Raw genomic sequence first — 21444 nt, 5'->3', positions numbered from 1 at the left:
TTTACCTCATTAGTAACTGCTGAGGCCTATCCTCTTTTGCAACCTTAATAGGAGAATTTCATATCTATTCAAAACACAAAACATTGCAAAGTGTTTTGCTGCAGAGCTAACAAGATGTTATCACATTGGTTACAACTATCTGACACTGATGCACAAAACATAGCAAACACTACAGGGTTCACAAAATAATCCTTGCATTTGATACAACGCCTTATCACATCGTGGGACGTCTCAAAGTGCTTCACAGAATATACTGTAAAGTGAACTGACTGTATATTTTGTTGACAAAACGTAAAGTCACAGCAGAGTGGTGGATTGAGTGACCAAATTATTACTTTTTTAAGGGATTATTACTCCCAGAAAATTGATCCGCCATTCAACTCACAACCGGGTTCCTACTTATTGCTAGGTAAATAGAGACGTGTGGAGTAAGGAAGCTGGCCTAAGGTTTTGCCCTGCCCGGGAATCAAACCCAGGTCCTCTCATTTATGAGCCGAGTGCTTTAACCAATATGCTACAGGACTCCACAGATTATATACTATGTATATATTTGAGTCAATTTAGTTGCACATTTGATATTTATCATGTCCAGTGTTCCCTGAATATGCTGACGATCAACACCCCCTTCCTCCTCCCACTCTGCCACCTGATCCATACCCTTGGTGTGATCCACAAAGCCTCACCCCTGGAATTTGACATCTAGTTTGTGGATTACTCTACACAACTACTGTTTAGTGGGATCCGTCTGATGCCTGAGCCTGGTTCATTGGCAGAATTCAGAGGAGCAGACAACCATTGGAAGCTGGGATTCTTCCCACTCAATTCCTGATAAATCTGCAAGTCAAAGCCCTAATGGTTATAGTGTTCCTAGTTGGACAAGCAGTGGGAAGCTGATTGGTGCTCAGTGACAAGCTGGGCAATTATAGCTAAAATCCAGCAGTACACCAGTAACAAGAGGTTAGGAGAACTAACAACAACAACAACAAGATTCCATTTATAAAGCGCCATTCACGTCAGGAGGACGTCCCAAGGCGCTGCACAGTTGGGTCATGACCCGAGCAGGGGGGAAATGGTGAGGGGAGGGAAGGGAGGGAGCGAGGAGGGGGAAATGGTCAGGGTGAGGGGAGGGAAGGGAGGGAGCGAGGAGGGGGAAGAGAGTCGAGAGGGGAGCTGAAGGCTCGGTCAAAGAGAAAGGTTTTGAGACCGGCCTTGAAGGAGGAGAGGGAGGAGGCGGCGAAGGCACTGGGGGATAGAGTTCCAGAGCCTCGGGGCTGAGAGGCTGAAGGCCCGACCACCGATGGTAGGGCGATTGGGGCGGGGGTAACATGGTGTCACATCAATGGTTGGTTTAGTTCATCTTTGAAGATCATTGTACAATGATTAGAATCATAGAATTATGGAAATTTATAACACAGAAGGAGGCTCATTGAGTCTGCACAGGCTTTCAGCGCGAGCTGTTCAATCGATTCCACTCTCCCGGCTTATCCCCACATCCCACAATCAGTCGCGGACCAAGTAACTAAATCATTATTATAATTTATTTTAAAGAAAATATTACCCTCAGAAAGCGATCTACGAATCGACTAGCAACCGGTTTCCTACTTACTGCCAGGTAAACAGAGGCTTGTTGAGGAAGGAAACTTTCTGATTGGATTGCAATCCCACAAACTTTATTAAAATAGGGAATGTTTGTACAAATGGGTGTCTTGCAGAGAGGAAAGAATGGGGGGGTTGTTTTTAGTGATCTAGTAAATCTATGCTGTACTCTCTCAATTCCATTATATCCTTCTTGTGTGGCAAATTTGGCACAGTACTCCAAATTTAGTCTAACCACATTTTTTATATTATATTTACCCAGTCAAAACCCCTCATCATTTTAAACACCTCTGTCAGTTTCCGTCTCAATCTTATAATAATAATAATCCTTGCATTTGATGTAGAGCTATTCATCTCTTCAAGACATCTCAAAGCGCTTTCACAGACTGTAAAGTGAATTGACTATATTTGTGGGCGAAACACGGCAGCCAATTGCACACAGCAGTGTCCCACAAACAGTTGTGGATTGAAGTGACCAATTTTATTATTTTTTTTCGCTTGAGGGATTATTATCAGGCATGTGGAATAAGGAAACTTGCCCAAGGTTTTGCCCTGCCGGGAATCAAACCCAGGTCTCTCGCTTGCCCAGGTGAATGCTCTAACCACTGAGCTACAGGACTCCACTGAAAATAGACCAATTTCTCCTTATAAAAAAATTATAACTAAAGCATCTCATCACTGGTGTCATTCCTGTAAATCTCCCTGCACCTCCTCCAAGGCTTTAACATCTTTCCTGAAGTTAGGTGCCCAGAACTGAACACAGCACTCCAGTTGTGTCCTAATCAAAGATATGTACAAAGTTAGCATTATTGCTTTAATTTGTATTCTATGGCCCTATGTATAAAATTCAGAATACGATTAGTTTTTTTATGTACCTCTACTCCCAGACCCTTTGCTCTTCTGCGTCTTGTAAATGGGTTCCATGCAGAGGTTCAGTAAAAATATCAAACAATTTGCAGGCTGAAAATGAAAGTGTCTTTAAATTACTCCGGATAAATGCTGATGTGGTGCTTTAGGAGGCCAAAATATGGAGTGAGAGGAATGCCTATAATTTGTGTGGACTCCTGGATGAGGGACAACTTTCTCCAGCTGAACGTCAGCAAGACCGAGGCCTTTCTGATCGGCTCGCGCCAGCGCATCCGTACCTTGGGCGCTGGCAGCATCAGCATCCACGGCTGCACACTCAACCTCACTAACCAGTCAGGAACCTGGGTGTCTTGTTTGACCCTGAACTGTCCTTTCTCCCCCACATCCACGCCATGACCGGCACTGCCTACCACCACCTCCGCAACATTGCCAGACTCCACCACTGCCTCACCCCTCAGGCTGACGAAACCCTCACCCACGCATTTGTCACATCAAGGCTCAATTATGGAAACTCCCTCTTCACCGGCCTTCCCAACTCTTCCCTTCACAAGCTGCAGAGCATCCAAAACTCTTCAGCTCATGTACGCTCACGCACCAGGCTCTGTGACCCCATCACTCCCACCCTCACCCGACTCCACTGGCTCCCCATCCCCCAGAGGATCGAGTTCAAGATCCTCGTCCTCACTTTCAAGCCCATGGCCTTGCCCCCTCCTACCTCTCTGACCTGCTGACTCTCTACCAGCCTGCTCGCTCCCTCCTTTCAGTGGGCTCCAGCCTGCTCCATGTCTGCCGCCCGACCTGCCCTACCATCAGTGGCCGGGCTTTCAGCCTCTCTGCCCCAACACTCTGGAACTCCATCCCACGGTCCCTTCGCATCGCTGCCTCCCTTGCCTCCTTCAAGGCCGGTCTCAAGACCCTTCCCTTCGATCATGCCTTTGGTCTCCCTCCCACCTCTCTGCCTTCCCTCACCCCTACACCACCCCTCCCCCATGCTCGGGCCCCGACACCTGACTGTTCAGCGCTTTGGGACGTTCTCCCGACGTGAAAGGCGCTCTATAAATGTAATTTTGTTGTTGTGGACATTTCCCCCAAAAAGGGAAATGAAAACTAAACACTTGGAGACATGAAGCAACTAATAGTCTGGTATCCAAAACAATAAAAATCCAAGAGCCAAACACAAAACCACAAACTGAATTCTACCACAGAAGGATCTCTGCTCAAAAAGGAATTATGTAACAAAACCTACTTACATGATTTCTAATGAAGCCTAGAGGCAGCAGTTTAACACTAAAGCTAAAATGAATTGAAATATTTGGTCTGCACTGAGTTAGCTGATCTTATCCTGGGTAGCAGTTGGGACTTTAAAGCTGACTTCAGTTACACTACGCTAGGGATCAGTTGGGTTCCTGCTCCCGATTGCTATCCAGTGTTCTCTGCTGGAAAGTGTGATACTTTCCTGGGCTAGCCACATGGCCGCATAGCCTAACAATAATCAATGTCTAGGCTCATGCACAAGAGATAGTCACTTAGGTGAGCCACTGAGTTGCCTCTATGCAAATATAAAAGTATAACTGTGCCATTATGCCAGAATAAAATTGATCACTCACTCCATGGCTGTTTGTGAAACGTTGCTGTGCACAACTGGCTGCCATGTTTCACTCACAAAATGCACAGTAAAAAAACAACTTTACAATAAATTCTGTGAAGCGCTTTGAGACATCTCGACGATTTGAAAGACACTATATTAAATGCGAGAATTATTATCATAACCCATATGTGTGATCAACAGTCATCTATGATGGTCAATATCCATCCATGCATAGAAGCAATCCAGAACCTCACCCAACAGACCATTGCTCACATTTGAGCCTCCAAGATGCTAGGGTTGTATCTTGGCTGAAAGAGGCTGGCAACGGGACACAAATGTAACATCGGCAGAACTGGGTACTTCATTCAGTGAGACCACAGAAACCAACTGAAGTGGCATGTGAGAGATATGAAAGTTGGATATATTCCAGGTTAGGGTAAAATCATAATTACTATAAATTAATAATCCTTGCATTTGATATAGCTCCTATAATGTCAAAATATCTCAAAACGCTTCACAACTAATCACTGTCAAGCGTGGTGATTGTTTATTTGTAGGCAAACTCAGCAGCCAATTTTCAGACAGCAAAGTCCCACATGCAGTCACCAAAGATGGGTGTTGAGTATCATAGATGACTGTTGATCATGGATATGACTACTAGCACAATGATAAAGTTAAGCTTTTATATTTTACAAAATAGACAATCACTATACTTCGCAGTAAAATCCTGTGAAGCACTTTGACACAACTGGATGACACGATAAGGTGCAATATCTTAGCATGTTTAATCAAACTGTCTCAGTTTTGGAAGAATTTGCTGTTTGATGTTTCGTTACTAAGTCAGTGGGTAAACTGCCCGCCACCCCATCCCCACCTAATTCTTCAAAGTGAAAGACACGGAAACCACCTTCTGTCACATTCAAATTCATTTCTGTTTCCCTTTATAAAAAACTGTGGTAAATGCCAGACTTCCTCTTGCACACAGAGTACAACACCCACCCCCAGCAAACCGGGCTATCCGATCAATCAGTCTGTGATACTGATTTTCCTTTTTGTATGATTCAGCTTGGGGAAAGTGGAGGTAGGGGAGATGAATGTCTCTGGCATTTTATTAACTTTTGACTTTCACCACAGTTTGATATCAGAACCAGTCACAGGGGTAAATGTTAGAGCTTTTGAAAGCATAGAAATTACACAGAATTTTACAGCACAGAAACAGACCATTTGGGCCAAATAGTCCGAGCTGGTGTTTATACCTTCCAGGAGCCTTCAGCCTTCCTCATCCTCGTTCCCATATCCTTCTTCCTGTATACATCAAACTTTGGAAGTTTGGATCTCAGACAATGAGCTCAAACATGCAGCAATTTGTAATTGGATTCCTTAATAAGAAAACAAGAGCCACCCCTGGGAATTCTCTCTGACATGATCTGTTGGCGCAAAGTTCCTGCAAGTCAATGTGACACACTGCTGGTAAGCAGAGGAAGGCCCATTCATTTGTATTGACAAATTCAGTTTGAAGGAAACTGACACACATTAGACCTGTTTGGTGGGTGTTAAAGATCCCATGGCACTATTCAAAAAAGATAAGAGAGTTTCTCTTGGTGTTCTGGACAACAATCCCACAAATAATACTGGTTATTCAGTTTGTGGCTGATTGTGAGTCAATGGTGTGGACAAACTAGCCATTGCATTTGCCTACAAATACAGTCAATACACTTTACAGTAAAATCCCAGGATCATTATTTATTGTCATACATCACAGATCAAAAAAAAATGCAACAGCTGAAAATCTGAAACAAAAACAGAAAATGTTACAAAGACACAGTTTACTCAACAACCAGAAAAAGGAAGATAGGTTATATGTTCCAAACACATAGTCCTTTGTCAGAACTGAAACATTGGCTAGAAGAGCCCCTTTGGCAAGAACCTCCCCAACTTCTGCAAAACACAAAAGAACACAGAGGAAAATGTTACTAAACTCCAAATAAAGTATAGACAACAGAAATATCACTTTGTACAATGCATGTTAACCCAACCTCAAACAACCATGCACAACATCACCGGTGTCTATTTTCCGACTCCCCCCTCCCCACCCCATGAGGTTTGTGTGAGGTTGTTAATTTGGTGCAGAGTTAAGAGCAGTTTCAGGGGTGGTGGTGGGGAGGAGAACACAAATGCATCAAGAACTGAGGTTGAGATTGCCCAAGCCTATTTCATAATGAAGGACCCAGTAGCATGTTTCCATCTCACCAGTCTGAACTACATTCAAACCTGTGTTCTGCAGATAAAAGGGTAATCTGCAAATTCCCTGTTTTACCCAGTTCCCCTTAAACTAAGCAAAAATAAGCTGCAACCCAAACACAATGCATTATTGATCAGTTAAAATATAGCTTTAATGACTCACTCTGCCAAGTTTCCAGCTCGGCAATGTTGCTGTGGAGGGAAAATAAAAATCATTCAAGATTGGACTGGATGAAGAAGGCCCTTTGGCCCATCTGATCTCATCCCTCCAGAACATCCACCCTAATTAATAATAATTATTGCATTTAATATCGCATCTTATCACGTCATCGAGACGTCTCAAAAGTGCTTCACGGGTTATATTGTAAAGTGGATTGACTGTGTATTTTGGGGGCAAAACACAGCAGCCAACTGCACATAGCAGCGTCCCACAAACAGTCATGGATTGAATGACCAATTTTTTTTTGAGGGATTATTACCCCTGGAAAGCAATCGAATAACAACTAGGTCCCTACTTACTGCTGGATAAACAGAGACGTGCGGAGTAAGAAAACTTGCCAAAAGTTTTGCCCTACTCAAGAACTAAACCAGGTTCTCCCACTTGCAAGGTAAGCGGGCTAATCACTTATCACTGCATCAAGTCACTTATTAGTCTAGTGTCCTGGCCTCCAATTCCTTTCCTGGCAACCCATTCCAATCTTTGATTAGCTCACTGGCTCCACCTGCACTTCATTTGGGTAGTTCAGAATAGTTTTATCACTGGAAGCAAATATATAATAATCCATGCATTTGATATAGTAAATTGGAGAATTTACTATTAAAAATACAGAGTACAGGCCTGGTTTTGATGTTAGAGCAACTTTTCTTACTCCACACACCCGTTAACCTAGTAGTAAGGGGGATAGTTTTTCCGGGGATAATAATCCTTAAAAAAAAAAAAAATTTGGTCACTTAATCCACAACTGTTTGTGGGACAATGTTATGTGCAATTGGCTGCCATGTTTCGCCAACAAATATACAGTCAATTCACTTTACAGCATATTCTGTGAAGCGCTTTGAGACATCGAGAAGACGTGAAAAACTATCAAATGCAAGGATTATTATTATAAATGCTGAATGAGTTGGTAACTTCCAAAATATATTTCTGCCAAATTTATGAAACCAGATCATTGGAAAATAGTTACAGAATATACTTATGTTTGATACTGCACCTTTTACATCAGGAGGACTTCTCAAAGTGCTGTACTGTAAAGTTTAGTGACTGCATGTTTTGTGGGCAAATGCACCACAACATCCCACAACCATGAAGTGAATGAACAATTTTATTTAGTGGATTGTTGGTCAGGAGAAACTCGCTTCTCTTTTCCACTAACCCCGTGAAATCCTTAACAGGTAGTCCACCTGAACAGGCAGTCATGGAATGGTTGATTCAAAGCAGGGGAGTAAATTAAAAATGTATTCTATAATCTGTTTCAAACTGCTAACCAAGTGCACATGAATATTCTGTCTCCCAGACAGGTTTGTGTCTTCATGATTTTGTAGAATAAAATAATCTCAGGGATCCAGACGATGCATTAATCTACTTCCTCACATACCCAATGAAGCTTTGCTTTAATAATTAAGAGGATCAATCATTATTAATATCTTCAGAAACAATTTCAAATTGGCTGCCTTGTGAAACAGGATTATGACATCAATGGGTATTCTTTTGCAAGACATGCTATGGCCTTAAGAGTCACACCTCAAAATATTACATTTAAAGCAATAAAAGAATTGTGCAAACATTCTTGTACTTTTGGTAAATAATTTATTAGTAAAGTTTGTTTATATTTTTACAAAATCAACATTAGAGTTATAATCAATGGAATCAGCTTTACTTTATGGACAGACACACAAAGTGTGGAGAAATATATAGGCTTTTATAGTTAGCCAAACAAACCAAATTATACAGAAAGGAAATAAATATACAAAATTGACAAATTAAACATTTAAAGGGAAATAATAAAGTTTCACCTTTTCAAAAGTACTGGCCTGAAGATTGAGAATACAGACTCTTTAAAGTTAGCACCGTAAACAAAACAATCAGTTGGACGAAAAACAAGTTCTTCCTCAGCTTGCAATGAAATCTATTGCCCACCAGAATTGAGAACGAAATGGTAGCATTCATTGCAATATCCGTTGCATTTCTCATTTCCAAAATGGTCACACCCAATTGTCTGGCAACGTGGTTTTTGTGGATAACTCTCCACTTGGTCCTGGGAGCTACCACAATTCCTCTGATGGCACTGTAAACAAAGTTCCTCTGTGCTGGTGTTTACAAAGTTATTGCAATAGTTTCTTGCACATTTTATTTGCTGTCTTCTTAACTCGTTGCGGTCAGAATGTCCATGTTCCCCAGCATTCTAGAGAGAAAATAAAGCAGAAGGTGAGGAAACCATCATTTCAGATTATATTTTAAGCAACAAGTACAGAATGCAGGAAGATATCAAATGTATCTTACTGGGAGGTGCACTGCCCTTTCGCAAATTGTTAGGTCCTTGAAGAATGTCTCAGTAACAACTTCCTCAATAACAACACGTTGCCTGAACCTCAGATTCATTTAATTGTGAGGAAATTCTGAACATAATATCTATCCCCCCCCCCCCGGTCTTGGATCAGCTATGAAACCAAAAACTAAGGGAGGACTGAGAAATCCCAATAACTGTGCGCAAGTCAATCTTTCTTTGTAACCTTTTAAAATTTTGTGTAAACACTGCACTTGAGCATCAACCCAGATTGTGAGTTCAAATCCCGTCTGGGGATCCAAAAGCACTTACGATGTTGGATTGCCCTCTACATCCTGTTGCTTCATTGATTCTCTGATGCTGTGCAGCAATGAAACATTTCTCGCAGTATCCTTCGAACAGAGTCTTTCCAAACGTCTCACAGTCCTGCCCCCGACATCTGGCCATGTTCTGGAACCTAGGATCTGACGGTGACGGCTGGTGGGATCGTTGCTGATTCCTCTGTGCTCGGTTTGGGTTAATTGCTAAAGGATCGCCTTTTAAGAAGAGAAAAAAATTAAGATTAAAATGGTTTCAAACATTCAATGGCAAAACATAACATATAATATTCCTTGCATTTGATATAGGACTGTACTAGGTCGTCGAGACGTCTCAATGGGCTTCATAGAATATACTAAAGTGGCAGCCAGTTTTTGCACGCAGCTATGTCCAACGAACAGCAATGGATTGAGTGACCAATTTTATTTGGGGGATTTGTTGGCTAGGAAACTGGGAGAAATTCCCTTCTCTTTTCGAATAGTGCCATGGGATCTTTAATATCCACCTAAACAGGCAGACAGTAACTCAGTTTAAAGTCTCATCCGAAGGATGGCACCTTTGTCAATGCAACACACCCCCAGCACTATTTTGGAGTGTCAACTTAGACTATGTGATTCTGAGTCCTGACATAATATATATGTGTATACATACACACACAAAAAATATACATATACTTTCATTTGATATAGTACCTTTCACATCAGAAGGATGCCTCAAAGTGCTTCATAGGATTTACTACAAAGTATAGTAACTATATATTTTGCAGTTGAATGCCAATTTCATATTAAGAAATTGTTGCATAGTCTTTGGAAGGAATGGGTTTCGATGGTCCTCCTTTGTTTTGTGTATTTTATGAAAAACACCAAACATCAAAATATGGTTGCAGCACAGCTGATCGACCACAAAATATATAGTCAATTCACTTTACAGGATATTCCATGAAGCACTTTGAGACAACATGATAAGGCACTAGATCAAATGCAAGAATTATTATATAAACCTACATGCATCACGAGACAACAAGTGTTGCGCTACTTATAACATAACAGGAGTCCTGTAGCTCAGTGGTTAGAGCATTCGCCTCACAAGCGAGACACCTGAGTTCAATTCCTGGCAGGGCGAAATGTTGGGCAACTTTCCTATCTCCACACACCTCTGTTTATCTGGCAGTAAGTAGGATTCCAGTTGTTAGTCGATAGGCGGATCGCTTTTCCGGGGGTAATAATTTTTTCAAAAAAATAATAATCGGTCACTTCAATTCACAACTTTGTGGAACACTGTTGTGCGTAATTGGCTGCCACGTTTGTTGCTTAGGATAATACAAGTGACAGTGAAAAGACAGAAGCAATTATGAGAAGGTAGTTTATCATGGACTCTATCCAGCTCCAGGTGGATTTGATATTTTTCATAAGCATTTTCTTACAATCATGCAAATAATCCAGATTTAATGAATTAATATTTCTACAGGGCTATCCAGAGGTGAAACCCAAATGTGTCTACCAGCAAGCTCCCCAACTGAAAATGGTCTTGAGGCAGCTATGTTGTTATTCGAGGGAGATTATGCAACATACCTAAATTTGTCTTGTATTCAATGAAGCAGAGGGTGCAGAATCCTTGATGCTGTTGAGTTCCAAAATACATGCATCCAGGCTTCTTGCACTTTGGCACACCTTCTCGTAACTCCTCAGACCCATGGGTGCCTCGACTGTGCTGTGTAGAGTCAGAACCTTGCAGTCCATTGATGGAGGGACACAGATTGGAGACCTGGTGCTGATCAGTGACCGATGGAAGACCAGCATTCTTTACAAGTTGACAGGGGTCTGAGTGCGACCTCTCATGGCCTGAATGTGAAGAACTGGTGCCTTCGAATGAGGAATTGCAGTTTCCTCGAAAGGTCCTTAACAAGCATGTATTGCACAAGCCATTAATGGTCTTTAGGACGTCCTGATGGCATCTACTGCACCACGTTTGTTCTTGGTGCAATGGGTTAACTGGACCTTGTTTAGTCCTTATATTCTCCTGGGGTGAACCAAGCTGCTCAGAACTGGACTCATTACGATGGGCCAATCTCAGCTCAGAAGTCCTATTATCAGGGACGTTACCGGGCAAGGCTGTCCTTGCTTTAAAGCAACGTTCACATAATCCATTGTACTGCACGTTCAATGTGAATGGGCAAGTGGGAACTTTGCATTTCATGGCACTGGTTTCGCTAAAAAGGAAAAGGCTCGGAGCCGTCGGCGGTGCTGAGCGAGGTCTAGATGAAGGCTCAGGCTCTATCGCAGCATTTACCAACTCAGGCCAAACAGGACGAGACCCTTTCTTTTTCTGCTGCTCATGTGGTTTTGGCTTGCTTTCAGTTTTCCTGCAGTTTGCCCGCTCAAAACACTCATGACAAATTGGCTTGGTCTCCACAGAGCAGTAGTATGGGCAGCCACGCGTTGCGCATTTCTCTTCTATGAGCGAACCTTGAACTGCGGCGGGATTCATTCGGACTGGCTGGTACGCAGGTCTGCTCATCGCACCCGGACTCTGCTGCCACTTCTTAAACTCGTGATTTACCAGCTGATAGTAATCCTCCACCAAATTCAAATCTTCTGGAAGATTGCCTTCATCCAACCTGAAAACAAGCATAGGCACCACCCGCTTAGAATCATAGACACTTACAGCACAAAAGGAGGCGATGCAGTCCATTGAGTCTGCGCCAGCTGTAATTTTAATCCTACTGCTCTGCACTATCCCCATGTCCCTTCAAACCCCTCTAACTTTACCACACAGCAAACATGAGTCACAAAAATTTCAAACATGCACTGCGAAATTCAGAAACCAATAACTAATCACTGAATAATATTTTAAAATAGCTCCAGGTAAACGTTTGGCAGAGTGAAATAGCTAATTCAATTTCTAAGAAATCAATTTAAAAAAATGATATGAAGAGCTGAGCCAGACATTCAAAGTGTTGAATATATTGCATCAATGAAAATAACGCAGTGGAAGGTGGATTTTGCATTATTACTTGTTTCTAGTCATACGTTAGAAGCATAGAAGTGAAAAAAACTTGCATTTTTATAGAATCTCACATTTGAAATATCTCAAAGCCTTTTACAGTGATTTACGTCAAATGTAGTGACTATGCAGCTGCCTATTTGTGCATGGCAAGGCCTCATAAGCAGTGAACTACCAATGGCGAATGACTCATTTATCTGGGGGGTGGGGGGGGGGAATTGATTCTCCCTTCTTTTGAATACTGTCACAATCATTTACTGGAGACATTTTGAGTACAATAGATACCGAGTTCAAAGTTTTTTTTGTTTTGTCATACAATGACTGGTTGTTGGTTACACAGTCTGGTACCAGCCCAACAAGATTGTTTTCCTGAATTCAGATCATCTAATTGTAAGCTACTCTGTAGTCCTAAGCAACACAGACAAACAAGGAGCGAGTCAGAATAGCTTATTCTGTACCTTGCAGCTTTAATCAAGTCAGTGGTGCCAAAATCCTGGCCTTGTGCTGGTATTTCAATAAGATTGAAGTACTCCTTCAATAGTTTCTCTTTATTTTTCTCCTCTTCTGGTGTTAAGAAGTGTATCATGAAGTCTTCAAATCGTCTTCCCTCATTGTGCACAAGTGGAACAGCACGGATTGCTATCAAAAATAATAGGTTGAATGTGTTATGGAACAAAGATTCATAACGTACATAGACATGTGGAGACCACACCTCAGAAGCTTGCTGCATGGATAGCCAAATTAGATAGAGTTGCATAGACTCTGTAGCACCAAAACAGAATAATCAGTGCCAGAGTTTATACCCCAAATCAGCCTCCATCCCTCTCACCCCGTACCCTTCTATTCCCTTCTCCCTCGTGGATCCATTGTGTATTCCTTAGTATTACTTTCCCATTACACACAGTACTAACATAAAAGCTGTTCCGGTATCAAATAAGGAATTAAGGAACATGCAGACATTCGCTGCAGATAGTGGATTGTTTAAAACCAGGAAATGGTTTGATAGCTGTATTGGACAACCCTTTATCTCTGCAACCCAGTTCAGTCTTGGGAAGAATAATTTAAAGAATAACTAAGCTTTAAAATACAGATTAGGCTACCAACATTGGATTTTTTTTTCTCTTATGAGCACTGTCCAAACCAACCTGGTAAATTATAACAGTTTAAATACTGGAACAAAAAAACCTGTTAAAATAGGTAGACAATGCACACCCAAGATTCTATGTATCAGGCTGCTTATGCTTTGTCAACAGACATCACGCACAGAATAAAAACTTAAATCATTCTGGGCTCTTTCTGGCCATCTCAGGAATAGCACTAAGCAGAAGCCAGGTACCAGGTCACTTGGCTCCTCAGGCTGGGCTAAGATGCCTGGGTAAAGGGTTCGCGCCCCCCCCACCCCAAAAAGAAATAAAATCAGAGGAAAGGATAAAATATTGCTAAATAAAATATTCCCATTTCAGTAACAGGACAAACTGTACATACAAGAGGAAATATAGTTACAAAACCCAAGATAAAGTAAACGATAGATACCTGGACCAATGTCATTATCGGCAACAAGCGGAGCAAAATGCTGTGCGTCATAGCCTATTATAATAGGATATTTATAACATTCTTGTGCTGGCCAATGCAACGGCAGATAAATTCCTCCAAAGTGCAAGGGAGCCAAACTTGTATTATTGCAAAAGCTTCTCACCACTCTGTCTGTTGAAAAAATGGGATCAAGATTAGGAAAAATATATTACAAACTGGTGTTTCGTGAAGACCACTTGTACTCAAAAGTCTCTACTAAAATTTCACATTAATGGGGTGGCTTGTTCAGCCTTTTATACTGGAGTCAATCCACTAACTGCAATTTTCTTTGTACCAAAACCTGGGCACCACAGACCTACATTCAGGTTCACTGCAATCCACACTCAAAGGAAGGATTTGCTCATATGAAGAGATCACAGTTTAACCAAGTCATACACAAGCCAGGTTCACAAACAAGTAGACCAATTCTCCTCCCTTCCCTTGAAGCACTGGCACCTGCTGTACAGGGATCCATGGGCAACATAATCTCTGCTATTTCTCCTGAGGGATCATTCCAAATGTGCATAGGCCACCTCAATCATTAGTAGTTAGTAATCAAGGAAAATGCATCCTTTTCACCTCTTACATGTCTCCACAGATCCTGCTGAAAATGTGGAATAACCCAATACGTGTGTATACAAGTTGTACAGCTGTGTTTATACAAATAGTCTCAAATGTTACATAAAATGGTATTTTCTAATCATTTTTCAGAAATCAGATCATCTTTACATCAGCACCTGATGTTGAGTCACTTTATTTGTTCTGGCAAGCGGCCAGACTTCACGGTGAGCTTACTCTTAGCACCCAGCAGCCCAACAAGAAATTAGGTTTCAATTATGTGAAGTACTCACCGGCAATCACAATTATTGGTCTTCTGAGTATATTGGCCAGAACAAATATGTGAATCTCTTCCAGTGAACCGTACGATAATCCAGGCTGGCCCAAGTTGGAAGCTGCTGATGCCATTTTCACCACTTTATCCCATTCTTCATCCCAGTTCTAGAAAAAGGGTTCATATCAAACATGGAGATGTAAACCGGTCTGAATCACTACGGCTGAATAGACACAATTAATTACAGTAAACTACAGCTAATTCATCACGCCAAAGAAAAAGGGCTCAGTGACAAGTTATCTGAATGTCAGGTTTAGGCACATGTATAAATACATATATAATTGCAGCCGGAATAGTGACAGAATGATGACTTAAGTGGTAGCGACACGTTAGCCAGGGTTGAGTTATCAGACATTATAGACATTCTTAGTCATGGCTCCACTGCACCAAACAATTTAATACACTTACCCAAGACACAAAACATAATCCAAGGCAATGCAGGACAACCCCTGTATATAATATATATTGCAGTCTAAAATCTCAGTGGCTGCATTATAAGCAAAGTACAAAAAATGGCCAAATCAATAGGTTGGAAGACCATCCTGGCTTTTCACACTTCCGATCAAAAGTGACATCACATGCTTCCTGTGCATCATGGCCAGGAAGTGACATGAGCAGTGACCTAAGCTCTTGAATATCAATGCGTAATTACGAAACATTTAGGTTTTCATCAGATATTATAAAACAATATTTTTTGCTCACCTTGGTGTCATAGCGTAGACCTGTGGCATCAAATTGCTGAGACCTTACACATTCAATCTGCCATCGGAATTTAAAGTTCCTTGTGTCCGTTCCCTTCAGAGCTTCCCATAGTGTTTTGCGAAGGGCAAGGTCGATGTCCTGAACGCCCCACATAAACTGAGATGTGGCATGAAGAAGGCAGTTCCCGTCTCCTAATAAAAGTAACATGAAAGTCAGATGGATAAATGAGCTAAATTAAAGTTACCCAGTCCAGTGCCCCAGTAAAACATCAGGTGGAAAAACAACCTCCTCATGAAAATACTGCTAAGTAGCTCACTTTGTTAGAAAATTAGCTCAGCCTCTGGGGACAGTCAGTAGTGTTTGTAACATATAAACGATAGCCTGAGTGCCAGATGTTTAAAAGGGCCTGTAACAAAAACACTGCTCTTATTTCAGAGTCACTCCACAAACCAACCATTCTGTGGACCAGGTGCAACAACAAGGTCAACCCCCGAAAACTCAGAGCTTGGCTCAGCCTGCACTTTCTAAACTGGTTTTCTAGCCCACGGAACGCCTTTCACAATACCTTGCTGTGCCAAGTGCCCTTACACTGTTCCTCGCAGCGAAACAGAAGTTTCATTTTGGGAGTAGAAGGTTATGCGAGGGAGTACGGAGTGGGTGGATGCCATGTGGAATATAAATACCCTCATGGATTAGTTGAGCTGAGTGGCCTATTTCCTTGCCATAAAATCTGTATAAATTTAGCAAATGTGAAAGCTTTGCAGAGACTCACCTACACTGCTGGAGACTTGCATGTCTGTCACACTTAACTTAATTTTCCATCATGGTTGAAATATCAGGTAAATAAATATAAAATGAAGGACAGCAGATCTATTTATTACCTCTGCCTTTTTCAATTGACAATGCAACTTAAAGGTATGTTTATTCTCATAGTACAAATAAAATGGGGCTTGAAGCAAGGCAATAAGTCCTTTCAGTTTCCGGGAGTTAAGGTTTCAGTATTTATTAATTCACGCTATCCTTTGTACATGAAGTATGCAGAGGGGCTCACTGTCAGAGCCAGGTGGCAAAACACATTGTGAAGAGACTACTTTAACCCCTTGTGGGAGCCATCATAAATAAACTTGTTATGAATCTTGTTACATAAAGGCTAAACTCAAACATGCTAAACATGCTAAACTCAAAATACAACACAGTCAGGCAAGTGGGGGGGGGGGGGGGGGGGGGGAGAAGGGGGAGTGGGAGAGGTGGGTGGGGGAGGGGCAGGAAAAAGGTGTGGTAGAGAAATCCAGAAATAGTGGCCCTATTGCCTCCATCATTGTCTTGAATGCTCCCGGTGAATTTCATCTATTGATGGGTTTGTCAGCTCACTGCCGGTCAGTGATTATAAGGTGGATATTAATGGTTACAAATGTAGTAACTGTAAATCCAGACGGTGACTTATCAGCACCAGTGATAACGTAACACATTTTTGAGACTCACTTAAATGCTGACAGACAGCCCTGACGATATGTGTTCTGTGTTGATGCCTAGTGAAAATTTACAGATTGTGCCACACACCTGGCAAGTATGAACATGCCAACTGCCAGGCATTCGATCAGGTTCTTTTTTAAAGACATAAAAGTTGTTCAATCTCACAGTCAGCATGCAATGTGCCACACAGCTGCTGTCTACGTAGCAGTAAGAAGCTCGGTCACAATATACGACGGAAAACTAACTAAGTTTCTGTGTAATTCAGGAACACGCAAGTTATTTTCCATGCATTGGTGGAAACAATGATGTTTAGGCATTACACAATTGATATCACGTGTCTAGGCACACACTGCAGCCCATTATAATATGGTTTGTTATAGCGCAAGCAGCTGTGCTAGAAATGGTCAACTTCCAGATCATTAGGATCGCTACCAACATCCCTTCTCGTGTGCTGCACGAGCGAAACCCTGGAAGTGTCACCAGTGGACACCTGACAACTTAAGTTTTTTTTGCCTTCCACAGGCTAAAAATTACAACTTACAGGTCATCAGGTCACCCCAACATAATTTCCTACATTATGCATACACAACACCAAGAAGTGATGTTGGTAGTAATAATAATCCTTGCATTTGATATAGGGCCTTATCACATTCTTTGAGACGTCCCAAAGCATTTCACAGAATATATTGTAAAGTGAATTGACTGTATATATTGTGGGCAAAACTTGATCTAGTGACCTGGAATGCCATTCGTTTTTTTAGTGAGGGAACCGGTCAGTATGCAGACAGGACGCGAGCCGACTGGCTGTGTGCATGTTGAGCTTGTTATAAGGTGGTCTGGAATCATTACGAAGCCCCAACTCCCACCATATAACGAGGTTCCATTATACACACAAGATATACTGCACACAGCTAGACAACAGAAACAGAAATAGAAAGTCTGCAACGAAGTTGCGTGACATGTTCATGCACAGGAAGCTGGACAGTCAGCACCACAAGCCATAGGACCAGCAGCCACTTGTATTTTACCGCCTTATAATGGGGTCAGAGCATATCAATGAAACAATGATTCCTTGACAGCCAATTTGTGAAGGGAGAGAGATTGGAAAAACCTCGGGAGGATGTAGACAGGAATACACTTAACCTATTTAACGAGAGAATTAAAACAGCACCACATGAATCAGCTCGGGGAATGCACAGAGTGCACACTTTAAACTTCCTTTTTAAGAATGGCCCGTGTAAAATTCCCTGTGTAATCTATGGAATTTCCAAATGACTACTCGTTTTGACTAATACCACACGTTGTCAATCACTATTCTTCTTCTGTCATACAGTGCTCTCTGAACCCGGAGTTATGCAGTGGAATTTCCAAGTGGGTGTGGTTGGAGAGTTTGGGTGCTTGGAATGTTTATACATTACACAAGTAAAATTTGATTCAGCCAATAGACGTTGGGACTTTTAGGGGAAGTTACACCTACATTCTTCCCCATTTACTATATTTTCATATTCCCCCAGATATGTCAGCACTGAATCACCGAAAATAACTACATTTCTTAATGCTGTCTGAGAGTCCCTCTATTGGCAAATAGCCCCCAAGGTGTTTTTTTTTGGGAGGGCGGGGGGGGGGGGGGGGGGGGAGAAAGGTAAACAATAATTGCTAATTAAAAGTATTAATTTTTAATTGCTTGCAAAGCTTCAAGCTTGACCTTTAGATTTTACCATGAAGCTTCTTAAACTGAAAATGAAACTGTTCATTTTTTTTAAAAAAAGCGTCAAGAATTAATTTTAACCTTCTTTCTGACAGCTTATGCAACTTTTGTCATGTACACCCAACAGTTTGGCTTTAATCAACATGTATTAGAGAATATTTCCTCAGTACATTTAAGATTAAGATGTTGCATTTTTGTTTGGAACCAACAAAAAGTTTTTTTAAAAAGTTCTGTACATTTATTACCGTATTAGGAAGTCATTTTGAAATTCCAAATTCCCAATCATTTCTTATGAAAACTCTTATTATTTATTGCAATTATACAGAATAGTGCAAAAGCGATGAGTCAGAAATACCATAAGGTACTTAAATTTGACACAAAGATTAAACATATCTATAAGTAGGCGAATAGAGTAAGTTACGAGAAGTCGGTTTGGTAAAGGATATTTCTGTTTCGTCTGTACCAATACCAAATTAAAATTGTCTAAACTTCCCTGGTTTAATGCCTACTAGTATTCGGTCATTCATTCTTTGAAATGCCACAAAAAATAATTCTAATTAATTACAACAGAAAATGTGCTAATATTCGGAATATCATACAATAATAAGTATTCAGCGAAGTGTGAAAAATACAGGGAAAGAGACCAACAGCGATCAAGCTATAGGATATGACTTGTTACCTGCACAGTTAGCTAGATATGTTTTAAGTGAAAGGCCTTGTGCAATTCAGAAATGCACTGGAGGAGCGGAAGAGATGGTTTTTAAATGGTTATTATAGATTATGTTTTGACACATTGCAAATATTCCTAAATTAAATATCAAATTATTCAGAATCCAAAAATGAAACACAAGACAACAGGGTCTACTATGTGCCATATATAGACCATGTGCAAAACTGGGAATATTAAGTGCCATATGTAAACACGTGTGTACTGAAGCAATTGAAAGGGTTTGGTGATTAAACACAAAATTGAGGGTATTTATAATTCCTGTAACCGAATATGCAAAAATAGACACCCTAATTCCATCGTCTCGGAGAAGATTGACATCACCGAGAGGAGGAATCGTCACGGTTGAGAGGTATGGAGGTTTTACCATCACTTGCCTCACACTGTATCAGTCATCCATTTTGTTTGACCCAGCTTTACAATCAAATATTGTAGACCTTTCAACTCACACTGATGTTTAAATAAGGAATCAGATAAACATCTGAAAGAAGAACATAAAATGGGATGGGGTGGGGGTGGAAGGGCAGAGGAGTGGGACTGAACGGACGGGCTCTTACAGACGGGATTGTCCGAAAGGCCTTGTTTGGTGCTGTTATGACTCTATTTATCTCCTGCCAAGCTATTAGTCCAAATACATAAATAAAAATACCTATGTCTCTATATCCGCTGGCATAAACAGGGATGAATGCGTCAGCAAGTATGTGCCAGTTGTTTTGGCCAATGATTAAAAACAGTGCCTTTGCTCTTACCATTGGTCTTTAAAGGGACCAGCTTGGTGACCTCCCTGCACCAGTTGAGATTCCTGAGTTGCTCCAGGGCTGTCTGTAGAGCCTTGTCGAGCAGAGCCGCTTGGACCTTCTCCCTGAACTGAGGGCTGAAGTGACTGAGGCGGAACAGCTCCACCGTGTACCTGTGCAGCCTCCTGAAGTGGTGGATCAAGCCATTGGTGCGGGATGGCCTCTCGATGTCGCCGGGTATCTTCTCCCGGATACGTACCGTCTTCGTCAAGTTGCTGGCAAAGAGAAACTGAGGCAGTAAGCTGCCCTCGGCTGCCATTGCGGCTCTGTATGTGACCTGCACAAAAGGGGAGACGCAGAAACACAGACCATTAACACAGACACCAGCAGACACACACACAGACCACTAACACAGACACCAGCAGACACACACACAGACCACTAACAGACACCAGCAGACACACACACAGACCACTAACACAGACACCAGCAGACACACACAGACCATTAACACAGACACCAGCAGACACAACACAGACCATTAACACAGACACACACACACACACACAGACACCAGCAGACACACACACACACAGACACAGGCCATGAACACAGCGCTTTATTTCTGCTGTAATTAAAACAATAAAAGACTATGTTTGCAGAGCGACTCCTGCAACAAAGACCCAGGAACCCCCCAACACACACTCACACTCACACACACTCACACACACACACTCGAAATCCTCACTTAACGACAACTTCAGTTGCAAAACCAATCAAAATAAACCCAATTCGCAGCGCCCGAACCGCTCCGCTCCCACAGCGCAGCGCCGGACAGGAGCAGAGAGGAGAAAACTCTCAACAGTAAAACAATACAGCAAACGCCACGTTGCAAAAAAAAAACACACAAATAAAAATACACATTACCCCCTCCACCAAAGAAAAAATGGGGGGGGGAGAGGAGGGGAGGGGGGAGGGGGGGGGGGTCGTTGGCTCAGTTTGTAGAAGTCGAGTCGTTACCAGTGTCTGGTGCTGCTGTGCTGTGCTGTTTGGGGGCCAGGACTGTGCACAGGGTCGGGCTGTGTCTGTGCTGTGCCTCCACTCACTCACTCACTCACTGCCTCAACATCACTGCAGCTCTCACTGCAAAGGCAAAGGCTCAAGAAAAGCCAATAAAGACCGGGGGTTTCCAGCGGGGATTTCCACTGTCTGTGCGTCTGTCTGTGTCTGTGTGTGTGTGTGTGAGTGAGTGCAGACAGGGGGAGCCGCCGAGCTCAGCCCTTCTGACTCATTAACGTGCAGAGCATTCACTCACTCACTCACTCACTCACTGTGTGTAGGAAAATAGCTACGACTGTCCCCCCACCCCCCACCCCTCCACCTGTCACCTGTGTGTCCCCCCCCCCCCTCCCCCTTCCTTCCTTCCTTCTTTCCTTCTTTTGCATTTGATTGCAGGTTGTAATCTCTACCAATACCGTAACCGCAAGTGTTCACTGTAAGGTTTCTCACCACCTTC

The 21444-nt window shown here is 42.1% G+C and overlaps 1 protein-coding gene across 2 annotated transcripts; it reads right to left on the bottom strand.

Annotated features, from left to right (window-relative positions):
* Positions 1–5944: 5944 nt before the first annotated feature.
* tnfaip3 (tumor necrosis factor, alpha-induced protein 3) lies at positions 5945–21035 on the bottom strand. Of its 2 annotated transcripts, none has more exons than XR_006084971.1 (9): positions 19941–20337; positions 15284–15474; positions 14541–14688; positions 13651–13821; positions 12576–12756; positions 10686–11731; positions 9109–9332; positions 8306–8694; positions 5945–5989 (listed from the first exon to the last, which is right to left on the bottom strand). XR_006084971.1 is itself a non-coding variant. In XM_042333670.1 (9 exons), the coding sequence occupies exons 2-9, from the start codon at positions 20245–20247 to the stop codon at positions 8419–8421; spliced, it is 2544 nt and encodes an 847-aa protein (XP_042189604.1). In that variant the 5' UTR covers positions 20248–20265; positions 20949–21035; the 3' UTR covers positions 8083–8418. The 2 variants fall into 2 exon arrangements, 1 of the variants encoding a protein (XP_042189604.1); XM_042333670.1 differs by lacking the exon at positions 5945–5989 and adding an exon at positions 20949–21035 and having other exon boundaries at positions 8083–8694; positions 19941–20265.
* Between the last annotated feature and the right edge of the window lie 409 nt (positions 21036–21444).

The sequence above is a fragment of the Callorhinchus milii genome, unplaced genomic scaffold (assembly GCF_018977255.1).
Source record: "Callorhinchus milii isolate IMCB2004 unplaced genomic scaffold, IMCB_Cmil_1.0 Scaffold3, whole genome shotgun sequence".
Taxonomy (NCBI): domain Eukaryota; kingdom Metazoa; phylum Chordata; class Chondrichthyes; order Chimaeriformes; family Callorhinchidae; genus Callorhinchus; species Callorhinchus milii.
Note: the sequence above shows the minus strand (reverse complement) of the source record. Positions and strands in the feature narration are given on the sequence as shown.